Genomic DNA, 20,794 nt, shown 5'->3' with positions numbered 1-20,794 from the left:
CCAGATCAAAACCCTGTCATGGCGAGCCCAATCTCCAGACCTGAACCCTATTGAAAACCTCTAATATGATCAAGAGGAAGATGAATGGTCACAAGCCATCAAACAAAGTCGAGCTGCTTGAATTTTTGCGCCGAGTGGCATAAAGTAAATTCTGTGCTTCCAACTTTGTGACAACTGTTTGCACAAAGCGAGGTCCGTACAGAAATGGTTTGTCGAGATCGGTGTGGAAGAACTTCACTGGCCTGCACAGAGCCATGACCTCAATGCCATCAAACACCTTTGGGATGAATTGGAACACTGGCTGCTGCGACATGACTGCCGTTTGACAAGTAAAAATATTCCATAATAATAATCTCTCATGTAGTCTAACCTACCCGCACCGCCTACCCGCACTGTATCTGAGGGGCTATTGGCCAGAGCGCACGTGTCAAGAACAGAGTGGCACATTTGCTATTTATCGCAACAGTTTGGTAAAGTTCAAAATGCAATGGAAACACACTGAACTTTAGATTTTAGAGGGTTGGAACTCTTTCTTATCGGTCTATTAACTAATTTACCGCTTGGTAATATCACCAGGCAGGCCAATATTCCATCCAACCAAAACAGTCTGAAGTTTTTCAAAAAGCTCTTACGGTCAAAGGGCATTATAGTAAGTTTTACAATTTTACTGTATCATTCCAACCTCAGTGTGAAAATATATATAAAAAAGGAAAAAACTATTTTTTTTTATTGCGCTGGGACTTTAAAAGCTAAATATTTTTTAAAAGCGAAATATATTTTTTTAAATGACATTTGCTGCAGCGGAAGCAATGATTGAGCAGCGGTGGGCCGCTGCTAAATGAATATGGGGAAACATGTTAATCACACACTATCAAGTGCTCCAATTACAATTATTGTTAATTCTTTACAGGACCTATTGATCATTAGGGCCACGTGCTGCTGTTGTGAAATGCAGGGAAACACTTGGCCTCAGTCCTGGAGATGGGAAGTCCTGGAGATTTCCCCTTGTCTCTGAAAATAAACTTTACTCTGCAAACTTTGCCGTAGAAGTGCCCTACTACAGCTCCGTACCTCAGTACCCAATAAGATCACTACAACGCATACCTACTGTAAGTCCCTAGGAAGTGCCCTACAACACTACCAAAGTCCCTTCTCCAGTTACTGCCGTACAGTGGTCCAACCATTGCCTAGGTGCCTTGTATTCATCTCTGAAATGAAAAATCCCTGTTCGTTTTGTTCTTTGGAGTCTTCTGTTGTCCTCTGATTAAGAGAATACAAGCTCTTAATCTCATTTATTGGCATGGAGCCTAATAATGGATTGATTTTCTGTTTTATTCTACCAGTTACTTAAATCCCAAGTGGATCTTCTAGTGTTTATATTGTTCACAGACCTGGCTCAAACTAACGCTCTGATTTGTATGGAGATTTTATTGTCTGGTTCATGGCAGTGATTCTTGGCCGTATTTCAGGTTTTATTAGTTGTATGTACGGGATATCAAATCAAGTCAAATGTTATTAGTCACATGCGCCGAATACAACAGGTGTAGACCTTACAGTGAAATGCATACTTACGAGCCCCTAACTAACAATGCAGATAAAATAAATATTGATAAGAAGTAAAAGTAACAAGTAATTAAAGAGCAGCAGTAAAATAACAATAGCGAGACTATATACAGGGGGGTAGAGGTACAGGATCAATGTGCGAGGGCACCGGTTAGTTGAGGTAATATGTACATGTAGGTAGAGTTACTAAAGTGACTATGCATAGATGATAACAACAGAGAGTAGCAGTTTGTGTAAAAGAGGGTGGGGGGCAATGCAAATACTCTGGGTAGCCATTTGATTAGGCATTCAGAAGTCTTAATGCTTGGGGGTAGAAGCTGTTTAGAAGCCTGTTGGACCTAGACTTGGTGTTCCGGTACCGCTTGCCGTGCGGTAGCAAAGAGAACAGTCTATGACTAGGGTGGCTGGAGTCTTTGACAATTTTTAGGGACTTCCTCTGACACCGCCTGGTGTAGAGGTCCTGGATGGCAGGGAGCTTGGTCCCAGTGATGTACTGGGCTATTCGCACTACCCTCTGTAGTGCCTTGCGGTCGGAGGCCGAGCAGTTGCCATACCAGGCAGTGGTGGAACCAGTCAGGATGCTTTCAATGGTGCAGCTGTAGAACTCTTTGAGGATCTGAGGACCCATGCCAAATCTTTTCAGTTTCCTGAGGGGGAATAGGTTTTGTCGTGCCCTCTTCACGACTGCCTTGGTGTGCTTGGACCATGTTAGTTTGTTGGTGATGTGGACACCAAAAAACTTGAAGCTCTCAACCTGCTCCACTGCAGCCCTGTCGATGAGAATAGGGGCGTGCTCGGTCCCCTTTTTCCAATAGTCCATGATCATCTCCTTTTGTCTTGATCACGTTGAGGGAGAGATGTTGTCCTGCTACCACACGGCCAGGTCTCTGCCCTTCTCCCTATAGGCTGTCTCGTCGTTGATCAGGCCTAACACTGTTGTTTCATCGGTAAACTTAATGATGGTGTTGGAGTCGTGCCTGGCCGTGCAGTCATGAGTGAACAGGGAGTACAGGAGGGGGCTGAGCACACACCCCTGAGGGGCCCCTGTGTTGAGGATCAGCGTGGCAGAAGTGTTGTTACCTACCCTTACCACCTGGGGTCGGCCCGTCAGGAAGTCCAGGATCCAGTTGCAGAGGGAGGTGTTTAGTCCCAGGGTCCTTAGCTTATTGATGAGCTTTGAGGGAACTATGGTGTTGAACGCTGAGCTGTAGTCAATGAATAGCATTCTCACATAGGTGTTCCTTTTGTCCAGGTGGGAAAGGGCAGTGTGGAGTGCAATAGTGCATCATCTGTTGATCTGTTGGGGCGGTATGCAAATTGGAGTGGGTCTAGGGTTTCTTGGATAATGGTGTTAATGTGAGCCATGACCAGCCTTTCAAAGCACTTCATGGCTACAGACATGAGTGCTACAGGTCGGTAGTAATTTAGGCAGACTCCCTTAGTGTTTTGGGGCACAGGTACTATGGTGGTCTGCTTGAAACATGTTGGTATTACAGACTCGGGCAGGGAGAGGTTGAAAATGTCAGTGAAGACACTTGCCAGTTGGTCAGCGCATGCTCACTGTACACGTCCTGGTAATCCATCTGGCCCTGCGGCCTTGTGAATGTTTACCTGTTTAAAGGTCTTACTCACATCGGCTGCGGAGAGCGTGATCACAGTCTTCCGGAACAGCTGGTGCTCTCATGCATGTTTCAGTGCCATTTGCCTTGAAGCGAGCATAGAAGTAGTTTAGCTCATCTGGTAGGCTCGTGTCACTGGGCAAATCTCAGCTGTGCTTCCCTTTATAGTCTGTAATGGTTTGCAAGCCCTGCCACATCCGACGAGCATCAGAGCCGGTTATAGTACGATTCGATCTTAGTCCTGTATTGACGCTTTGCCTGTTTAATGGTTTGTCGGAGGGCATAGCGGGATTTCTTATAAGCTTCCTGGTTATAGTCCCGCTCCTTGAAAGCGGCAGCTCTAGCCTTTAGCTCAGAGTGGATGTTTCCTGTACACCATGGCTTCTGGTTGGGGTATGTATGTACGGTCACTGTGGGGACGATGTCATCGATGCACTTATTGATGAAGCCAGTGACTGATGTCGTGTACTCCTCGAAGCCATCGGAGGAATCCCGGAACATATTCCAGTCTGTGCGGCAAAACAGTCCTGTAGCTTAGCCTCTCTGTGTGTGGAGTAAAGGTGGTCCAGAGTTTTTTTCCCCTCTGGTTGCACAATTAACACGCTGATAGAAATTTGGTAAAACAGATTTAAGTTTCCCTGCATTAAAGTCCCCGGCTACTAGGAGCGCCGCCTCTGGGTGAGCGTTTTCTTATGGCGGAATACAGCTCATTCAATGCTGTCTTAGTGCCAGCCTCAGTCTGTGGTGGTATGTAAACAGCTATGAAAAATACAGATGAAAACTCTAGGTGGATAGTGTGTTCTACAGTTTATCATGAGATATTCTACCTCAGGCGAGCAATAGCTTGAGACTTCCTTAGATATCGTGTACCAGCTGTTATTTACAAAAATACATAGCCCGTCGCCCCTTGTCTTACCAGACACCACTGTTCTATCCTGCCGGTACAGCGTATATAACATGCCAGCTGTATGTTGATAGTGTTGTCGTTCAGCCACGACTCCGTGAAGCATAAGATATTACAGTTTTGAGTGTCCCGTTGGTAGTTTAATCTTTGGCGTAGATTGCACGTTTTCTAGCAGAATGGAAGGAAGTGGGGGTTTATTCGATCACCTACGAATTCTCAGAAGGCAGCCCGCCCTTTGGCCCCTTTTTCTCCACCTCCTCTTCCCGCAAATCACGGGGATTTGGGCCTGTTCCCGCGAAAGCAATATATAGTTTGCGTCAGGCTTGTCAGACTCGTTAAAGGCAAAAAAGGATTCTGCCAGTCTGTGGTGAGTAATCGCAGTCCTGATGTCCTGAAGTTATTTTCGGTCACAAGAGACGGTAGCGGCAACATTATGTACAAAATAAGTTTAAAAAAACAAGTTAAAAAAACGCAACTAAACAAACAAAAAAAACACGTAAAATGTCTGCCTTCTTTATACACGAAATGCTTACTTGCAGGTTCCTTCTAGACAATGCAACAACAATAAGAAGTAATAAAATATGAGAATACGAACATAGTGATATTCCACAAATTAACAAGGCACACCTGTTTATTGAAATGCATTCCAATTGATTACCTCATGAAGCTGGTTGAGAGAATGCCAAGAGTGTGCAAAGCTGTCATGAAGGCAAAGGGTGTTGTCTATTTTGAAGAATCTAAAATATATTTTGATTTGTTTAACACTTTTTTGGTTACTACGTGATTCCATATGTGTTTTTTCATAGTTTTGATGTCTTCACTATTATTCTACTATGTAGAAAATAGTTCAAAATAAAGAAAAACCCTTGAATGAGTAGGTGTGTCCAAATTTTTGACTGGTACTGTATATGTTTAAAATACATTTTGACAGCATGCAATGTAGCTAGTAAAATATATTTCATGAATATGTGTTGCCATAGGGCTAGGGGGCAGTATTGACACGGCTGGATAAAAAAACATACCCGATTTAATCTGGTTACCACTCCTACCCAGTAACTAGAATATGCATATACTTATTACATATGGATAGAAAACACCCTACATTTTCTAAAACTGTTTGAATGGTGTCTGTGAGTATAACAGAACTCATTTGGCAGGCAAAACCCTGAGACATTTTCTGACAGGAAGTGGATACCTGATGTGTTGTATTACCTTTAAACCTATCCCATTGAAAAACACAGGGGCTGAGGAATATTTTGGCACTTCCTATTGCTTCCACTAGATGTCACCAGCCTTTACAAAGTGTTTTGAGTCTTCTGGAGGGAGATCTGACCGAACAAGAGCCATGGAACGATGATGGCCCATTAGACACCTGGCGCGCGAGTTCATGTTGGGTACCCTCGTTCCAATACGTTATAAAAGAGTATGCATTCGTCCACCTTGAATATTATTCATGTTCTGGTTAAAAAGGCCCTAATGATTTATGCTATACAACGTTTGACATGTTTGAACGAACGTAAATATATTTTTTCCCCTCGTTCATGACGAGAAGTCCGGCTGGCTTAGATCATGTGCTAACAAGACGGAGATTTTTGGACATAAATGATGAGCTTTTTTGAACAAAACTACATTCGTTATGGACCTGTGATACCTGGAAGTGACATCTGATGAAGAGAATCAAAGGTAATGGATTATTTACATAGTATTTTCGATTTTAGATCTCCCCAACATGACGTCTAGTCTGTATCGCAACGCGTATTTTTCTGGGCGCAGTGCTCAGATTATTGCAAAGTGTGATTTCCCAGTAAGGTTATTTTTAAATCTGGCAAGTTGATTGCGTTCAAGAGATGTAAATCTATAATTCTTTAAATGACAATATAATATTTTACCAATGTTTTCTAATTTTAATTATTTAATTTGTGGTGCTGACTTGACTGCCGGTTATTGGAGGGAAACGATTTCCTCAACATCAATGCCATAGTAAAACGCTGTTTTTGGATATAAATATGAACTTGATAGAACTAAAAATGCATGCATTGTCTAACATAATGTCCTAGGAGTGTCATCTGATGGAGATTGTAAAAGGTTAGTGCATCATTTTAGCTGGTTTTATGGTTTTGGTGACCCTGTCTTTGAATTGACAAAACATTACACACAACTCTTGTAAATGTACTGTCCTAACATACTCTAAATTTATGCTTTTGCCGTAAAACCTTTTTGAAATCGTAAAACGTGGTTAGATTAAGGAGATGTTTATCTTTCAAAGGGTGTAAAATAGTTGTATATTTGAAAAATTTGAATTTTGACATTTATTTGGATTCAAATTTGCCGCTCTTGAAATGCACCTGCTGTTGATGGAGTGCACCACGGGTGGGACGCTAGCGTCCCACCTAGCCCATAGAGGTTAATGAATGGAAAATGTAGCTTTTTACCTTACATACTGTAGCTAGGCTACATAAAAATGTAATGCATGAAAGTTCCGCACTAAATAACAATAGAATGCTGTGGTAAACATTGAAAAGTTTGATTTTTAAAATGTATTCACTTTTATTTATTCAGGGTAGCCCAATTGAGACCAGGGTCTCATTCCCAATGGTGCCCTGAGTACAAACGTTTTATCACAAACAGAAAGCAAAAGTAACATTACAAATAAAACAATAATAAAATGCACAAGACCACAATTTTAACAAATAAATCAATTACCCGAAAGATTGCAGTTGGTCATCCAACCGCAATCCTCAATTAATTAACTCAACACCAGAGTCCTAAACTGCCCTAGCAGTAGGGATTCAAGATGCAAGGAATTTTGTTGGTTATTCCAACAATGGGGGACACTAACACTAAAGGAGTATTTACCTAAATTGGTTGAGACCTGAGGGACCTTGTGTTAACCAATCCTGCAAGCGGGTTTGGTAGCTCATTCTTTTATATGTTATCAACGAAGTTAGGTAAGTTGGATGCTTGTGTAGTAGAGCTTTGTGAACAAAAAAGGAATAATGAAGTGATCTACGAGACTTTAATGAGGACAGCCAACCTTTTGACACAGGATGCAGTGGTGAATGAATGACTCATGTTTTTGCTCAAATAATTTGGTCCATTGTTCAATTGTGTTATGGGAGTCACTGGAAGGTTGCATCTAAAATACAATGTACACATTTTCTCTGCACTTAACTTATCTATTTTTGAAAATAATGTCACCCCCAGTGTCCATTTTCAGACTCACAAGTTGACAGTTACCCTGTGGATAATGCAGAGACAAAGAGTCAGTGAAAGAATTCCACACAAGATGAAGAATAAATAAGGGATTAATGTTCATGAACACTTTTTCATTTCATTGGGAACTATACTGAATAAAAATATAAAAGCAACATGCAACAATCTCAAAGATTTTACTGAGTTACAGTTAATTTAAGAAAATCTGCCAATTTAAATAAATTAGGCTCTAATCAATGGATTTCACATGACTGGGGATATAGATATGCATCTGTTGGATCAGAAAACCAGTCAGTTTCTGGTGGGACCACCATTTGCCTCATGCAGCACAACACATCTCCTTCACAGAGAGTTGATTGTGGAATGTTATCCTACTCCTCTTCAATGGCTGTGCGAATTGGATAATGGCGGGAATTTGAACACGCTGTTGCACACGTCGATCCAGAACATGCTGAATTGGTGGCAAGTCTGGTGAGTATGCAGGCCATGGAAAAACGAGGACATTTTCAGCTTCCTGGAATTGTGTGCAGATCCTTGCGACATGGGGCCATGCATTATCTGTAATGTGTGCGTGTCGGTGGCAGGGAAGTCAGGCGCAGGAAAACGAACGTGGTATAAACGAAGTCGTTTAATAAGTGCTCATAAAACTCCAAAACCAAAATATACAAAAAAATTATATAAGTGGATACAAAACCAGTCGCGCACCGACACATGACTTGCACATAACATACAATAAAACAATCTCCGACAAGGACATGAGGGGAAACAGATGGTTAAATACGCAACATGTAATTGATGGGATTGGAACCAGGTGTGAAGGAAGACAAGACAAAACCAATGGAAAATGAAAAATGGATCAGTGATGCTAGAAGGTTGGTAACGTCGACTGCCGAACACCGCCCGAACAAGGAGAGGGACCGACTTCGGCGGAAGTCGTGACATTATCATGCTGATACATGAGGTGATGGTGGCGGATGAATGGCATGACAATGGGCCTGATCTCGTCACGGTATCTCTGTGCATTCAAATTGCCATTGATAAAATGAAATTTTGCTTGTTGTCCGTAGCTTATGCCTGCCCATACCATAACCCCACCACCACAATGGGGCATTCTGTTCACAACGTTGACATCAGCAAACCGCTCGCATACCAATTGCACACTCCCTCAAAAATTGAGAGATCTGTTTCATTGTGTTGTGTGACAAAACTGCACATTTTAGAGGGCCTTTTTTTGTCCCCAGCACAAGGTGCACCTGTGTAATGATCATACTGTTTAATCAGCTTCTTTATATGCCACACTTGTCAGGTGTATGGATTATCTTTGCAAAAGAGAAACACCCACTAACAGGGATGTAAATACATTTGTGCACAAAATGTGAGCGAAATAAGCTTTTTGTGAGTTTGTAAAATTTCTGTGATCTTTGATTTCAGTTTATGAAACATGGGACTAACACTTTACATGTTGCGTTTATATTTTTGTCCAGTGTAACTAGCTAAATGATTAAAAAGATGAGTTACATTGGCTGGGGTCTGTCCTTAGGCAGCTGAGGCTCCAGACCAGAATGATCCACTGCAGGATGGAAAAATAAGATTATGGGTCAAAACGTAGCCTATTTGGTTAGCAACTTCAGAACCTCAGAACTAACACCTTTTTTTTGCCCGTCTGATGGAAGGATGAAATAAAACACATTTACTCATTAATGAAAACATGTAGTTCATCTTTTTTTTAATGTTGGCAACTGTTTTATAATATCAATAAGGCCCTCGAACCCGGAGATTATCGTGGGATAACTCCCTCTTAAGGGTTGTTCCCGGCCCTCAGTGAAAAAACAGCCCATAGTCGGGAGTTATCACACGATAATCCCCGGGTCCTCATGCCTTATTGATTACATAATGTTTTCAGCTTAGTCATTCTATTTTTAATTTTTTCAAATGTTCTTAATTATTTTAAATATATACTGCTCAAAAAAATAAAGGGAACACTTAAACAACACATCCTAGATCTGAATGAAAGAAATAATCTTATTAAATACTTTTTTCTTTACATAGTTGAATGTGCTGACAACAAAATCACACAAAAATAATCAATGGAAATTCAATTTATCAACCCATGGAGGTCTGGATTTGGAGTCACACTCAAAATTAAAGTGGAAAACCACACTACAGGCTGATCCAACTTTTTGATGTAATGTCCTTAAAACAAGTCAAAATGAGGCTTAGTAGTGTGTGTGTCCTCCACGTGCCTATACGACCTCCCTACAACGCCTGGGCATGCTCCTGATGAGGTGGCGGATGGTCTCCTGAGGGATCTCCTCCCAGACCTGGACTAAAGCATCCGCCAACTCCTGGACAGTCTGTGGTGCAATGTGGCGTTGGTGGATGGAGCGAGACATGATGTCCCAGATGTGCTCAATTGGATTCAGGTCTGGGGAACGGGCGGGCCAGTCCATAGCATCAATGCCTTCCTCTTGCAGGAACTGCTGACACACTCCAGCCACATGAGGTCTAGCATTGTCTTGCATTAGGAGGAACCCAGGGCCAACCGCACCAGCATATGGTCTCACAAGGGGTCTGAGGATCTCATCTCGGTACCTAATGACAGTCAGGCTACCTCTGGCGAGCACATGGAGGCTGTGCGGGCCCCCAAAGAAATGCCACCCAACACCATGACTGACCCACCGCCAAACTGGTCATGCTGGAGGATGTTGCAGGCAGCAGAACGTTCTCCACGGCGTCTCCAGACTCTGTCACGTGCTCAATGTGAACCTGCTTTCATCTGTGAAGAGCACAGGGCGCCAGTGGCAAATTTGCCAATCTTGGTGTTCTCTGGCAAATGCCAAACGTCCTGCACGGTGTTGGGCTGTAAGCACAACCCCCACCTGTGAACGTCGGGCCCTCATACCACCCTCATGGAGTCTGTTTCTGACCGTTTGAGCAGACACATGCACATTTGTGGCCTGCTGGAGGTCATTTTGCAGGGCTCTGGCAGTGCTCCTTCTGCTCCTCCTTGCACAAAGGCGGAGGTAGCGGTCCTACTGCTGGGTTGTTGCCCTCCTACGGCCTCCTCCACGTCTCCTGATGTACTGGTCTGTCTCCTGGTAGCGCCTCCATGCTCTGGACACTATGCTGACAGACACAGCAAACCTTCTTGCCATAGCTCGCATTGATGTGCCATCCTGGATGAGCTGCACTACCTGAGCCACTTGTGTGGGTTGTAGACTCCGTGTCATGCTACCGCTAGAGTGAAAGCACCGCCAGCATTCAAAAGTGACCAAAACATCAGTCAGGAAGCATAGGAACTGAGAAGTGGTCTGTGGTCCCCACCTGCAGAACCACTCCTTTATTGGGGGTGTCTTGCTAATTGCCTATAATTTCCACCTGTTGTCTATTCCATTTGCACAACAGCATGTGAGATTTATTGTCAATCAGTGTTGCTTCCTAAGTGGACAGTTTGATTTCACAGAAGTGTGATTGACTTGGAGTTACATTGTGTTGTTTACGTGTTCCCTTTATTTTTTTGAGCAGTGTATTTTACATGTGATAAGGCCACATGGAGGGCCAGAGATAATTAGACACCTGTGATAATCTGAAGTACTGAAAAGGGGCCACTAAGTGTCTTGTGATAGATTACATAGAATCCTTGAAAGATACAAAAATTCTGGTAGTTTACTGGTAAACTTTTAACATTTCCAGTAATATACCCTTAACTGTAACAGAACATTTAGCAAGTGAGGTTTTTGTCTCCTCATCCACTGTCAATTAAATAGTGTGGTCAACAATGCAATGTTAGTGTAAGGGCATTTAAAATGTACCAGTGTCTCTAACACGTTTTAAAAAATAGAACCTTCAAAGTCTGCCCTTGTAGTGCACTTAAAAGAGTGCACTTTTTCAGATACATAAGATAGCCTTGAAGGGAAAAAAAGCAACAAGAGCTAGTCTCTTCGGAGCATTAAACCCCAGATGGAAAGTAACATCTCACACCATTTGCCAACATCTCATCAATCTATTTCACATCAACATGTCCTCACAAATAGTGTTGCCTGTCTGTCACCTCCCTTAAATATTGTTTTTATAAGAAATGCAGTCCATCAACTCTCTCTCTCTCGCATCTTGCCTCTGCCAACGAGAGCTCATACTAGATGTTCGGCACAATGGGCTTGGGTGTTTTTAGTTATTTTCAATTTTTTTGTTGTAAAAGTTTGGGAAAGTGAATTAAATGTGCCTGTTATCATCAGTCTCAAAGAGAGAAATCCTCCGGAGGTATTGTCAGAAATGGATTGGGAATTAATGAGATTTGCTCTCATTGAGTATTTCCCTCAAAGAATGGCCACCATACACCGCTGATTCATTAATAGCTTAATTGTTCTGAATTGCTAAACGTCAGTCAAAAGGGGTTCATTTATATTTAAATTAGGACATGTATTTTATGGTTTTGCTGGTTATTTTTGCAATAGTTTTCTTTAATGTACATTTTGATTGGCAGGTTGACAGATTGCTTGATCAGGTGATTTGTTGATGAATAGATTACATGACTTTTCTGACTCCTGTCAAGCTTGTCAGATGTCATGTGGACTCATGATCTTTTAAGTGAGGTGAAAGTCACTCTTATAGATGTCTACATTCCCAGTGTGATCGATGCTTCACCATTTTCATTTTGAGCAGGCAACAAGAAAAATGTTGCTGTCTTTGACAGCTGCTGTTCACTTTTGTCAGCATTGTCACGCTACCTGTGTCAACAGCCACGATGAACAACCAAGGCTGAGGACAGTCTAGATCTGAAAAACACACAGAATCAATGTTTGTGGGCCATATACAAACACAGTGCTTTGCAGAGGGCATTTAAAGTTACATTTTCTTTTACATGTAAATGGATATTTCACTACTTTTTAAACTCATACATTATCTCCAGCACCATACCACTATGACAACGACAATTTGTTAATGATATGTAGTCAAAAAAAGTACAAAGAAAATGTCCTTCAAAAATTCAGTGATTTTCAAAAACAGTAATGACGTCCCACACAGGGGGAGGTCGTTTGCCCATTCTACGTAACGGTGAGTTAATTTAGAAAAGTTGAAAAGGACTGATTTTAAATTAAGACCTGATAACATCATAGGTGGTTGTGGGGATTGAACCCACAACAATCTGGGCTCTAAGGCTGCGTTTAGACAGGCAGCCCAATTTGGATATTTTTCCATTAATTGGTCTTTTGACCAATCACATCAGATCTTTTCACATCAGAATTTTCTTCAGAGCCGAATTAGTGAAAGGCAGAACAATTCTGATATTTCTATCTAAACACAGCTAATGTTACCACTCGATAACACAGACATTCCATTTTTCAATTCTTAATTGTTATTATGTTGATCTTTGTTATTCAGCACCTGTTGCTCTAGAGATTCGTTTGATAGAAGGTGACCAATGTTTAATTGTCTCACTGCTCATTCCAAACATGGGCTGGTCAAAGATACCCCAGGGCCCGACTCTCTCCCTGTGTGTTACACACAAAACACTTTGCCTCTTTCTTTTTTCTTCCTTTCTCTTTGTCGCTAGCTCGCTCGCTCTCTCTCACTCACAAACATATATACGCACATGAACGCTTGCACTCCTCATAAGTACACAGACACTCTTCCTTACAGACACACATTATGCCTAAACTCTACAGTCCCCACACTCACACGGAGCTATTCACTTCTCTTTCACACACACACTTACATTTGCGGTAGTGCTCCTATAACAGAGACGCGCTCACTCAAAGACGCACGTTTTATCTTTCACTCCACAGCACACAGGCATGCGCACACACGCACGCATAGGTATTCTCTGCAGTCTCTCTCTTTATGCTCTTTCTCTCACACACACGGCAGAGCCTCCCGCTCTCTGACAGATGGATGGGGACTAATAGCATAATTAAGTACCCACACCGGCGGTCCCTGTTTACCGCTCGGTTGCTAAGAGGTGACATCAGCTGAGCCCACCTCCTTCCTCACTAATCCCCCCCCATCCCCCACACCCCCTCTCGCTCTCACTCTCTTGCGCACACACAAACAAACGGTAGCCGTGTGCAGGGTGTGGAGTAGAGGTAGAGAGAGCAGGCAGGCAGCAGTGTGTGAGGCAGACAGACAGCATGGTTAGAGTGTGCAGGGTGGACCAGCCACGGCTCTCCATGTAGCCCAGTGCAGCACAAGCTAGAGGGGGGGAGTCCGAGGAGTCACCAGGACCTACTCATCTCACTCACAGCCAGGAGCTCTCTCTCCACTCATGCTACTGGCTTTCTCTTCAGGGATAGACTTCAGAGGAGCAACTTCAAATTTCAGTTTTTTTTCTCTGGCTGGCTTTGGTGTTTACTTTCGAGGAGCCTTTTTTGTGTATTTGAGGACACCTGGGGAATAGTTATTGTTTTGACTGGGTCTTGACTGGGCTGGGTGGGCGCTCCAAGGGACCGCATGCATGACACAACGCAAAGGCGAGAAGACCACCATCAGCATCCAGGAGCACATGGCCATTGACGTGTGCCCTGGCCCCATCCAGCCCATCAAGCAGATCTCTGACTACTTCCCCCGCTACCCGCGGGGTCTCCCCCCGACAGCACCCCCAGCCCTCAGCCGGGCCGGCTCGCTGCGCTCCTCCTCCGCCAGCCACAACTCTGGGGATGACCCGGCCCGCTCCCACACCGGCGACGACCCGGATCGGGCGTTTGGCGGTGCCGCCGCCCCAACACCCGCGGTGACCGGCAAGAAGGAGGAGGAACCGGACGTGGAGGGCTATGACTCGGACGACTCAAGTGAGTAGAGACATTTTCTCTCTTTTGTCCTCTTTTTCTTCCTTCATTCCTTCCTTCAGTGTCTGGTTGCCGAGTGGCCATCTGGTGTGGCTGTGTCTTTTTTGACCTTCTCTTCTCCACTCTCCTTTTCCTTCCATCTGTGGTTGCCGAGTGCCGGTGTGTCTGTGCGTCTCCCTGTCTGTGGCGTAGCTAACTCTGACTGTTGAGAGCCAACTGTTGCTGCCGCAGAGCGGCTGTTGCTTCGTTCCCTGCAAATACTGTACTCCTGCACTCATAAACTATAGACTTCCGTAGGTACCATAAGCACAGATCAACAAAAATAATTATTCTACCAGTGTAAGAAAGGTGATGTGATTACACGTGATGTGAAAAGGCTGGCCTTATGTGCTTGTTGTGCTGAAGCTTCATGCCTTCTTTGAGTAGTTGTAAATTAGCAGGCAGGATATACACTGAGTATACCTAACATTAGGAACACCTTCTTAATATTGAGTTGCACTCAACGCGCGTTTACTGTGAACACTGAGGCTGTACCCAGTTTAAGTTACAGTTTCAGACAGTGGCCAAGTAGGCTACTGTGGCTATTTGATCATAATGGCGGCCTACCAGAGTGGCCTACTATAAAAAACAATGGAGAAAACTGCATCCTATAACATTTTAACATGGCGATAGAACAGCTATCATTCAGTCTACAGTAGCAGCCAATGTCTGGTGTTCAATGTAGGCATACATTCCATGAGACTTTTGAAAAAAAAACATGCAGGGATCGACATTAACCTGTTAATCCACTTGTCCTTCAGACAAAGAGGTGACCAGAAATATTGTTGTGTTGTTTGATGCAAGAAACCACTTTACAAAATAAACTGCATTATTATTCCCATACCATTGTTACAGAGAATCAGACAAATTATGCTACCCTCTGCCTATTGGCTACTTAGCTTATTCAAGCCTGTCTCAAAATACAACTGGCTCCAGGTCATCTATAAGTCTTTGCTAGGTAAAGCTCCGCCTTATCTCAGCTCACTGGTCACCATAGCAACACACACCCGTAGCACGCGCTCCAGCAAGTATATTTCACTGGTCATCCCCAAAGCCAACACCTACTTTGGTCGCCTTTCCTTCCAGTTCTCTGCTGCCGTTGACTGGAACGAATTGCAAAAATCACTGAAGTTGGAGACTTATATCTCCCTCACTAACTTTAAGCATCAGCTGTCAGAGCAGCTGACCAATCACTGCACCTGTACACAGCCCATCTGTAAATAGCCCATCCAACCAACTACCTACCTCATCCCCATATTTGTTTTTCTGCTCTTTTGCACACCAGTATTTCTACTTGCACATCCTCATCTGCACATCTATCACTCCAGTGTAAATTGCTAAATTGTAATTACTTCGCCATTATGGCCTATTTATTGCCTTACCTCCTTAATTTGCACTGTATACAGATTTTTCTATTGTGTTATTGACTGTATGTTTGTTTGTCCCATGTGTAACTCTGTGTTGTTGTTTTTGTCACACTGCTTTGCTTTATCTTGGCCAGGTCGCAGTTGTAAATGAGAACTTGTTCTCAACTGGCCTACCTGGTTAAATAAAGGTGAAAAAAAACAGCCCCTTTATGACCCAAAAAAGTTCTTTACCTGACTCACTTTTTTATAGATTTTTTTTAAAAATGTACACATTTTGAGCTTCCAACAACAGCAATCACTCCCCTATTGTTGACTACAAATGATCTATACCTGGGCTAATAACTCACTAACTAGCAAAGGATATGAACAGAATGTGCACACGTGGCTACATGCAGCTCTCGCTTTGATCTCAAACAAATGCATCAACGACCGCTCATGCTGTAAACACTCCAGTTCAAAGTAAATGACACAGATCCATATATATTGGATAGGTATATTTGTGTATAGGCCTACTGCAGCTCTGATTGTTTATGTCCAACCGGTCTCTGTAGAGTACGGGATGAGTAGTACGTGTCAATGCAATAGAATCCTACTCCGATGCGTTCTATCTACAACAAATTCTCTTGCATAGTTTTTTGTTTCAGTATGTTGCATTGAAAGTGGCTATTGCGTTGATTCAATCACAATTGCCACAGTAAAGGGAAATGTTGTTTGTGTTAACAGGAGAAACTCTAGAACAATGGTCATCAACCTTTTCTGAATCCATATCTCTTTCTGAGTCAAAATACAAGCCAAGATCTACCGCTCAGATTTTTTTTTTTACATGACTTAAAGAATGTAAGCCTATGCAACATTAACCAATTAAAAATAGTACTGTAGCAATGAGGTTTGTGCAGTCAGCTATAGGCCCGATACATTATCACCGCATATTGGCTTTGCTTGAATTGCCCGGCCAATGCATTGTTGTTCAGGCCATTTAAAAATATATATTTCTAAATTTGAGGTAGGCTATATGATCACACCGGTAATAAATCCGTTGTTTTATTACTTGTGAGGCACAGCTGAGTGAGCGTACATTTAAATAATTTGCTTTTTATATTTTTATTTTACTGGGCTGATGGTGCCTGCATCTGATGGTCTCAGCGGAGGAGGGAGAGAGGGAGAGCGGAGGAAGAGAGCAGCAGACTGAGGGTCAACCTCTCAACATCCCTCCGCTCTCCCTTTCCTCCACTGACACTGACCAAAAAGGGACACCATCTTCCAGCTGATGGCAAAACTCGAATTGCACTGCATTATTTCTGCCTCATGCACAAATTCATGTTGTTACTCCTATGAATAGAGAAAGTGAAATATTTATTGATATTCAAAAAGACCCAAGCTGCTAATAATAACAACAACTCAAGCCTATATATATATTTACTTTCTTAATCATTCATTACTGCTGCAGTGCTTGTTGTAGCACTGAGTGGAAATAGGAAGAATGCACATTTTATGGCTTATAAAAGGGATGACAGTGCTGAGTAAGAACTTAAACATGAACTCACAGCAGCTATTTGCTGTATTTGTTGACAGCCTCTCTCTAGTCATGGTTTTAAACGCTTTGAAATCTCACAGCATCAACTTTGCTGTAGCTTTCTTTTATGCCTGCTACGTTACTGCAGACACGGTAATCTGAGCCATCCGATTGGCCAGTGGTAGGTCTATAGTGCCGGGCCGTTGGGAAGGCAGAGTTTGTATCTTCAGACACATGAAATGGTTCAAAATGGCAACCGTTCGCCTACCCGGGGCACAAGGCAGCTGAATCAGGTGCACCTACTGCTAACAGCCCGAGACAAATATAATTTAAAAAAAATAGGAACACCAGGCTTTATAGTTGTTTTTTTTACAGAAATGGTTGTCGATCGACGTGCTAGCTGTCCCAGACCTGCTGTTTTCAACTCTCTAGAGACAGCAGGAGCGGTAGAGATACTCTCAATGATCGGCTATGAAAAGCCAACTGACATTTACTCCTGAGGTGCTGACCTGTTGCACCCTCGACAACTACTGTGATTATTATTATTTGACTATGCTGGTCATTTATGAACATTTGAACATCTTGGCCATGTTCTGTAATAACCTCCACCCGGCACAGCCAGAAGAGGACTGGCCACCCCTCATAGCCTGGTTCCTCTCTAGGTTTCTTCCTAGGTTTTGGCCTTTCTAGGGAGTTTTTCCTAGCCACTGTGCTTCTACATCTGCATTGCTTGCTGTTTGGGGTTTTAGGCTGGGTTTCTGTACAGCACTTTGAGATATCAGCTGATGTAAGAAGGGCTATATAAATGAATTTGATTTGATCGACTAGGAATGCCTTGGAGGTCGATTGGGATCGACCGGTTGGTGACCACTGCTCTAGAAAGTTGAGTGAAGTTCAATCTCGTGCTTCTCTCTGTGGGCTACTTCTTCTGCGCCGCAGTCCCGGGAGAGCTTTGCGTCATTCTCGGCAAAACATTGGTTGCACCACCCCCTTTTGCCCTCAGAACAGCCTCAATTTGCCTGGGCATGTACTCTACAAGGTGTCGAAGGAGTTCCACAGGGATGCTGGCCAATGTTGACTTCAATGCATCCCATAGTTGTGTCAAGTTGGCTGAATCTCCTTTGGGTGGTAGACCATTCTTGATACACACGGGAAACTGAGTGTGAAAAATCCAGCAGCGTTGCAGTTCTTGACACAAACCTGGCACCTACTACCATACCCTGTTCAAAGGCACTTAAATGTATTGTCTTGCCCATTCACCCTCACCATGTCTCAATTGTCTCAAGGCTCAAAAATCCTTCTTTAAATCTGTCTCCTCCCCTTCATCTACACTGATTGAAGTGGATTGTGATATCAATAAGGGGTCATAACTTTCACCTGGTCAGTCTATGTCATGGAAAGAGCAGGTATTCTTAGTGTTTTGTATACTCAGTGTGTGTAGTGGGCTCCGGTCGGATTTGTAGGCATGCTGTTGAGTCTCGGCACGAGGGCTGTTTACATCCACACGCAAGCAGCCGGCCAAACAGCGAGGCTGGCAGGCTCCTGTTGTCTGTCTGTGTCTGTGTGTGTGTGTGTGTGCATGCACATACAGTATGAGCTATTAGTATCAAGCTACTGTTGTGTGCGTGTGTGTGGCGTGTGTGTGTGTGCATATGCCCCAGTCTCGCCTGCCCCAGTCTCACCTGCCAAGGGAATGCACCTCCTGTGACAAGCCCGTTTTGAATTTCTTGTCTTACAGTGAGTGGTTTTCATGTCACCCACTGTCTGAATGCTCTAAAAAGCAAATCCCTTATGAGAGCACTAATCACTTTGCCCAGCTACCCAAACACTTCAGCCAAACGTTACACCACGCCTATGGATGTTAGGTTCTTCAAAGCAAATGAGTCTGGATCTGAGTACCTCCCTGAAAATTTCAAGAATGGAGATCCATTCTAGACCAGTACATCACGGTGGCCAAGCTTCCTGCCATCCAGGACCTATATAATAGGCGGTGTCAGAGGAAAGCCCATAAAATTGTCAGAGACTCCAGTCACCCAAGTTATAGACGGTTTTCTTTGCTACCGCACTGCAAGCGGTACCAGAGCACAAAGTCTAGGACCAAAAGGCTCCTTAACAGCTTCTAGCCCCAAGCCATAAGACTGCTAAACAATGAATCAAATGGCCACCGGACTATTTACACTGACCCCCCCACCCGACCCCTCCATTTGTTTTGTACACTGCTGCTACTCGCTGTTTATTATCTATGCATAGTCACATCACCCCTACCTACATGTACAAATTACCTCAACTAACCTGTACCCCCACACACCGACTCGGTACCAGTACCCCCGTATATAGCCTCGTTATTGTTATTTTGTGTTACTTTTTATAATTTTTTACTTTAGTTTATTTGGTAAATATTTTCTTAACTCTTTCTGGAACTTCTTTGTTGGTTAAGGGCTTGTAAGTAAGCATTTCACAGTAAGCTCTACACCTGTTGTATTCGGTGCATGTGACAAATAAAGTTTGATTTTGATTTGTCCCAGAAACCGATAGGTTGGGCCAGAGCCAGAACACACGTGGGTAAAGCGACGTTTTTATAATTTGGTATTGGTTTTGATACTCTAATTGGTTAGAGATTATCCAATCGCTGATGACTTTGTTTTGTGCAACACCCCTCATTTTAAGGTCACCACAATCATCTTCAATAATGGCAGTCTCCGACTGAAATATGTAACTAACGAAGAATTCAGTGTGAATTCATTGTGAGTCATTAGGGATCTAAACAATATTGAGAACGTTAAAAAGAAGCTGACTGTGCAGGCTGTCCATCCACTGACGTTAGTGTCACTCAAGCATGTCAATCTTACAGACCCGTTATCTATTTCCCTCCAATGGGTGCTGTTATGGGTCTTTTTAACACTATAGTGAATAAAGGTTAGTGTGACAGCACAGTAAAGGCTTAATCCATACAGAGTGACATGCAGAGGGTTTAGGGATGCCCTGCCTATCCTATAATCCTGCACCAGATTGGGGGATGGAATGGCAACAGCACGGAGTGGGTGGAATAGGCTGACTTTGACAGATGTTGAGCTATGACCTTGCAGACAGCGCAAAGCTCTCTTATCGAGAGGGGAAAGGAACATGGAGTTGCACTCGGCATTAAAGTAGCCTTGATTTGAAGTGGAATCAAGCCCTTCTTCAACCGTTATATAACGGTTTACATTGTCGAGGACTAAATATTTTGTACAGTTACCAGTGGTGTAAAGTACTTATGTAAAAATACTTTAAAGTACTACTTAAGTAGTTTATGGGGTATCTGTACTTTACTATTTATATTTTTGACAACTGTTACTTTTACGTCACTACATTCCTAAACAAATCATGTAATTTTTACTCCATACATTTTTACTGACATCCAAAAGTACTTACATTTTGAATGCTTAGCAGGAAAGGAAAAATGGTGCAATTTACACACTTATCAGGACATCATCCCTGGTCATCCTTACTGCCTCTGACCTTGAGGACTCACTAAACACATTCTTCGTTTGTAAATTATGTCTGCGTGTTGGAGTGCGCCTCTGGCTATCCGTACATTTAAAAATATATATACACTGCTCAAAAAAATAAAGGGAACACTTAAACAACACAATGTAACTCCAAGTCAATCACACTTCTGTGAAATCAAACTGTCCACTTAGGAAGCAACACTGATTGACAATAAATTTCACATGCTGTTGTGCAAATGGAATAGACAACAGGTGGAAATTATAGGCAATTAGCAAGACACCCCCAATAAAGGAGTGGTTCTGCAG

General features: G+C 43.0%; 1 protein-coding gene across 2 annotated transcripts in view; it reads left to right on the top strand.

Moving 5' to 3' along the window:
• Nucleotides 1–13,332: 13,332 nt before the first annotated feature.
• The window catches only part of LOC106603746 (double C2-like domain-containing protein beta), a 189,396-nt gene continuing 181,934 nt past the window's right edge, over nt 13,333–20,794 (top strand). The window contains exon 1 of one of the 2 annotated variants that reach the window (XM_014197801.2): nt 13,333–14,084. In XM_014197801.2, the coding sequence (XP_014053276.1) occupies nt 13,751–14,084 (334 nt within the window). In that variant the 5' untranslated portion in view covers nt 13,333–13,750. The remainder of the gene's footprint in view (nt 14,085–20,794) is intronic. The other variant, XM_014197802.2, reaches the window with a different exon arrangement.

Source organism: Salmo salar, chromosome ssa04 (assembly GCF_905237065.1).
Source record: "Salmo salar chromosome ssa04, Ssal_v3.1, whole genome shotgun sequence".
In the NCBI taxonomy this organism is placed as follows: domain Eukaryota; kingdom Metazoa; phylum Chordata; class Actinopteri; order Salmoniformes; family Salmonidae; genus Salmo; species Salmo salar.
Note: the sequence above shows the minus strand (reverse complement) of the source record. Positions and strands in the feature narration are given on the sequence as shown.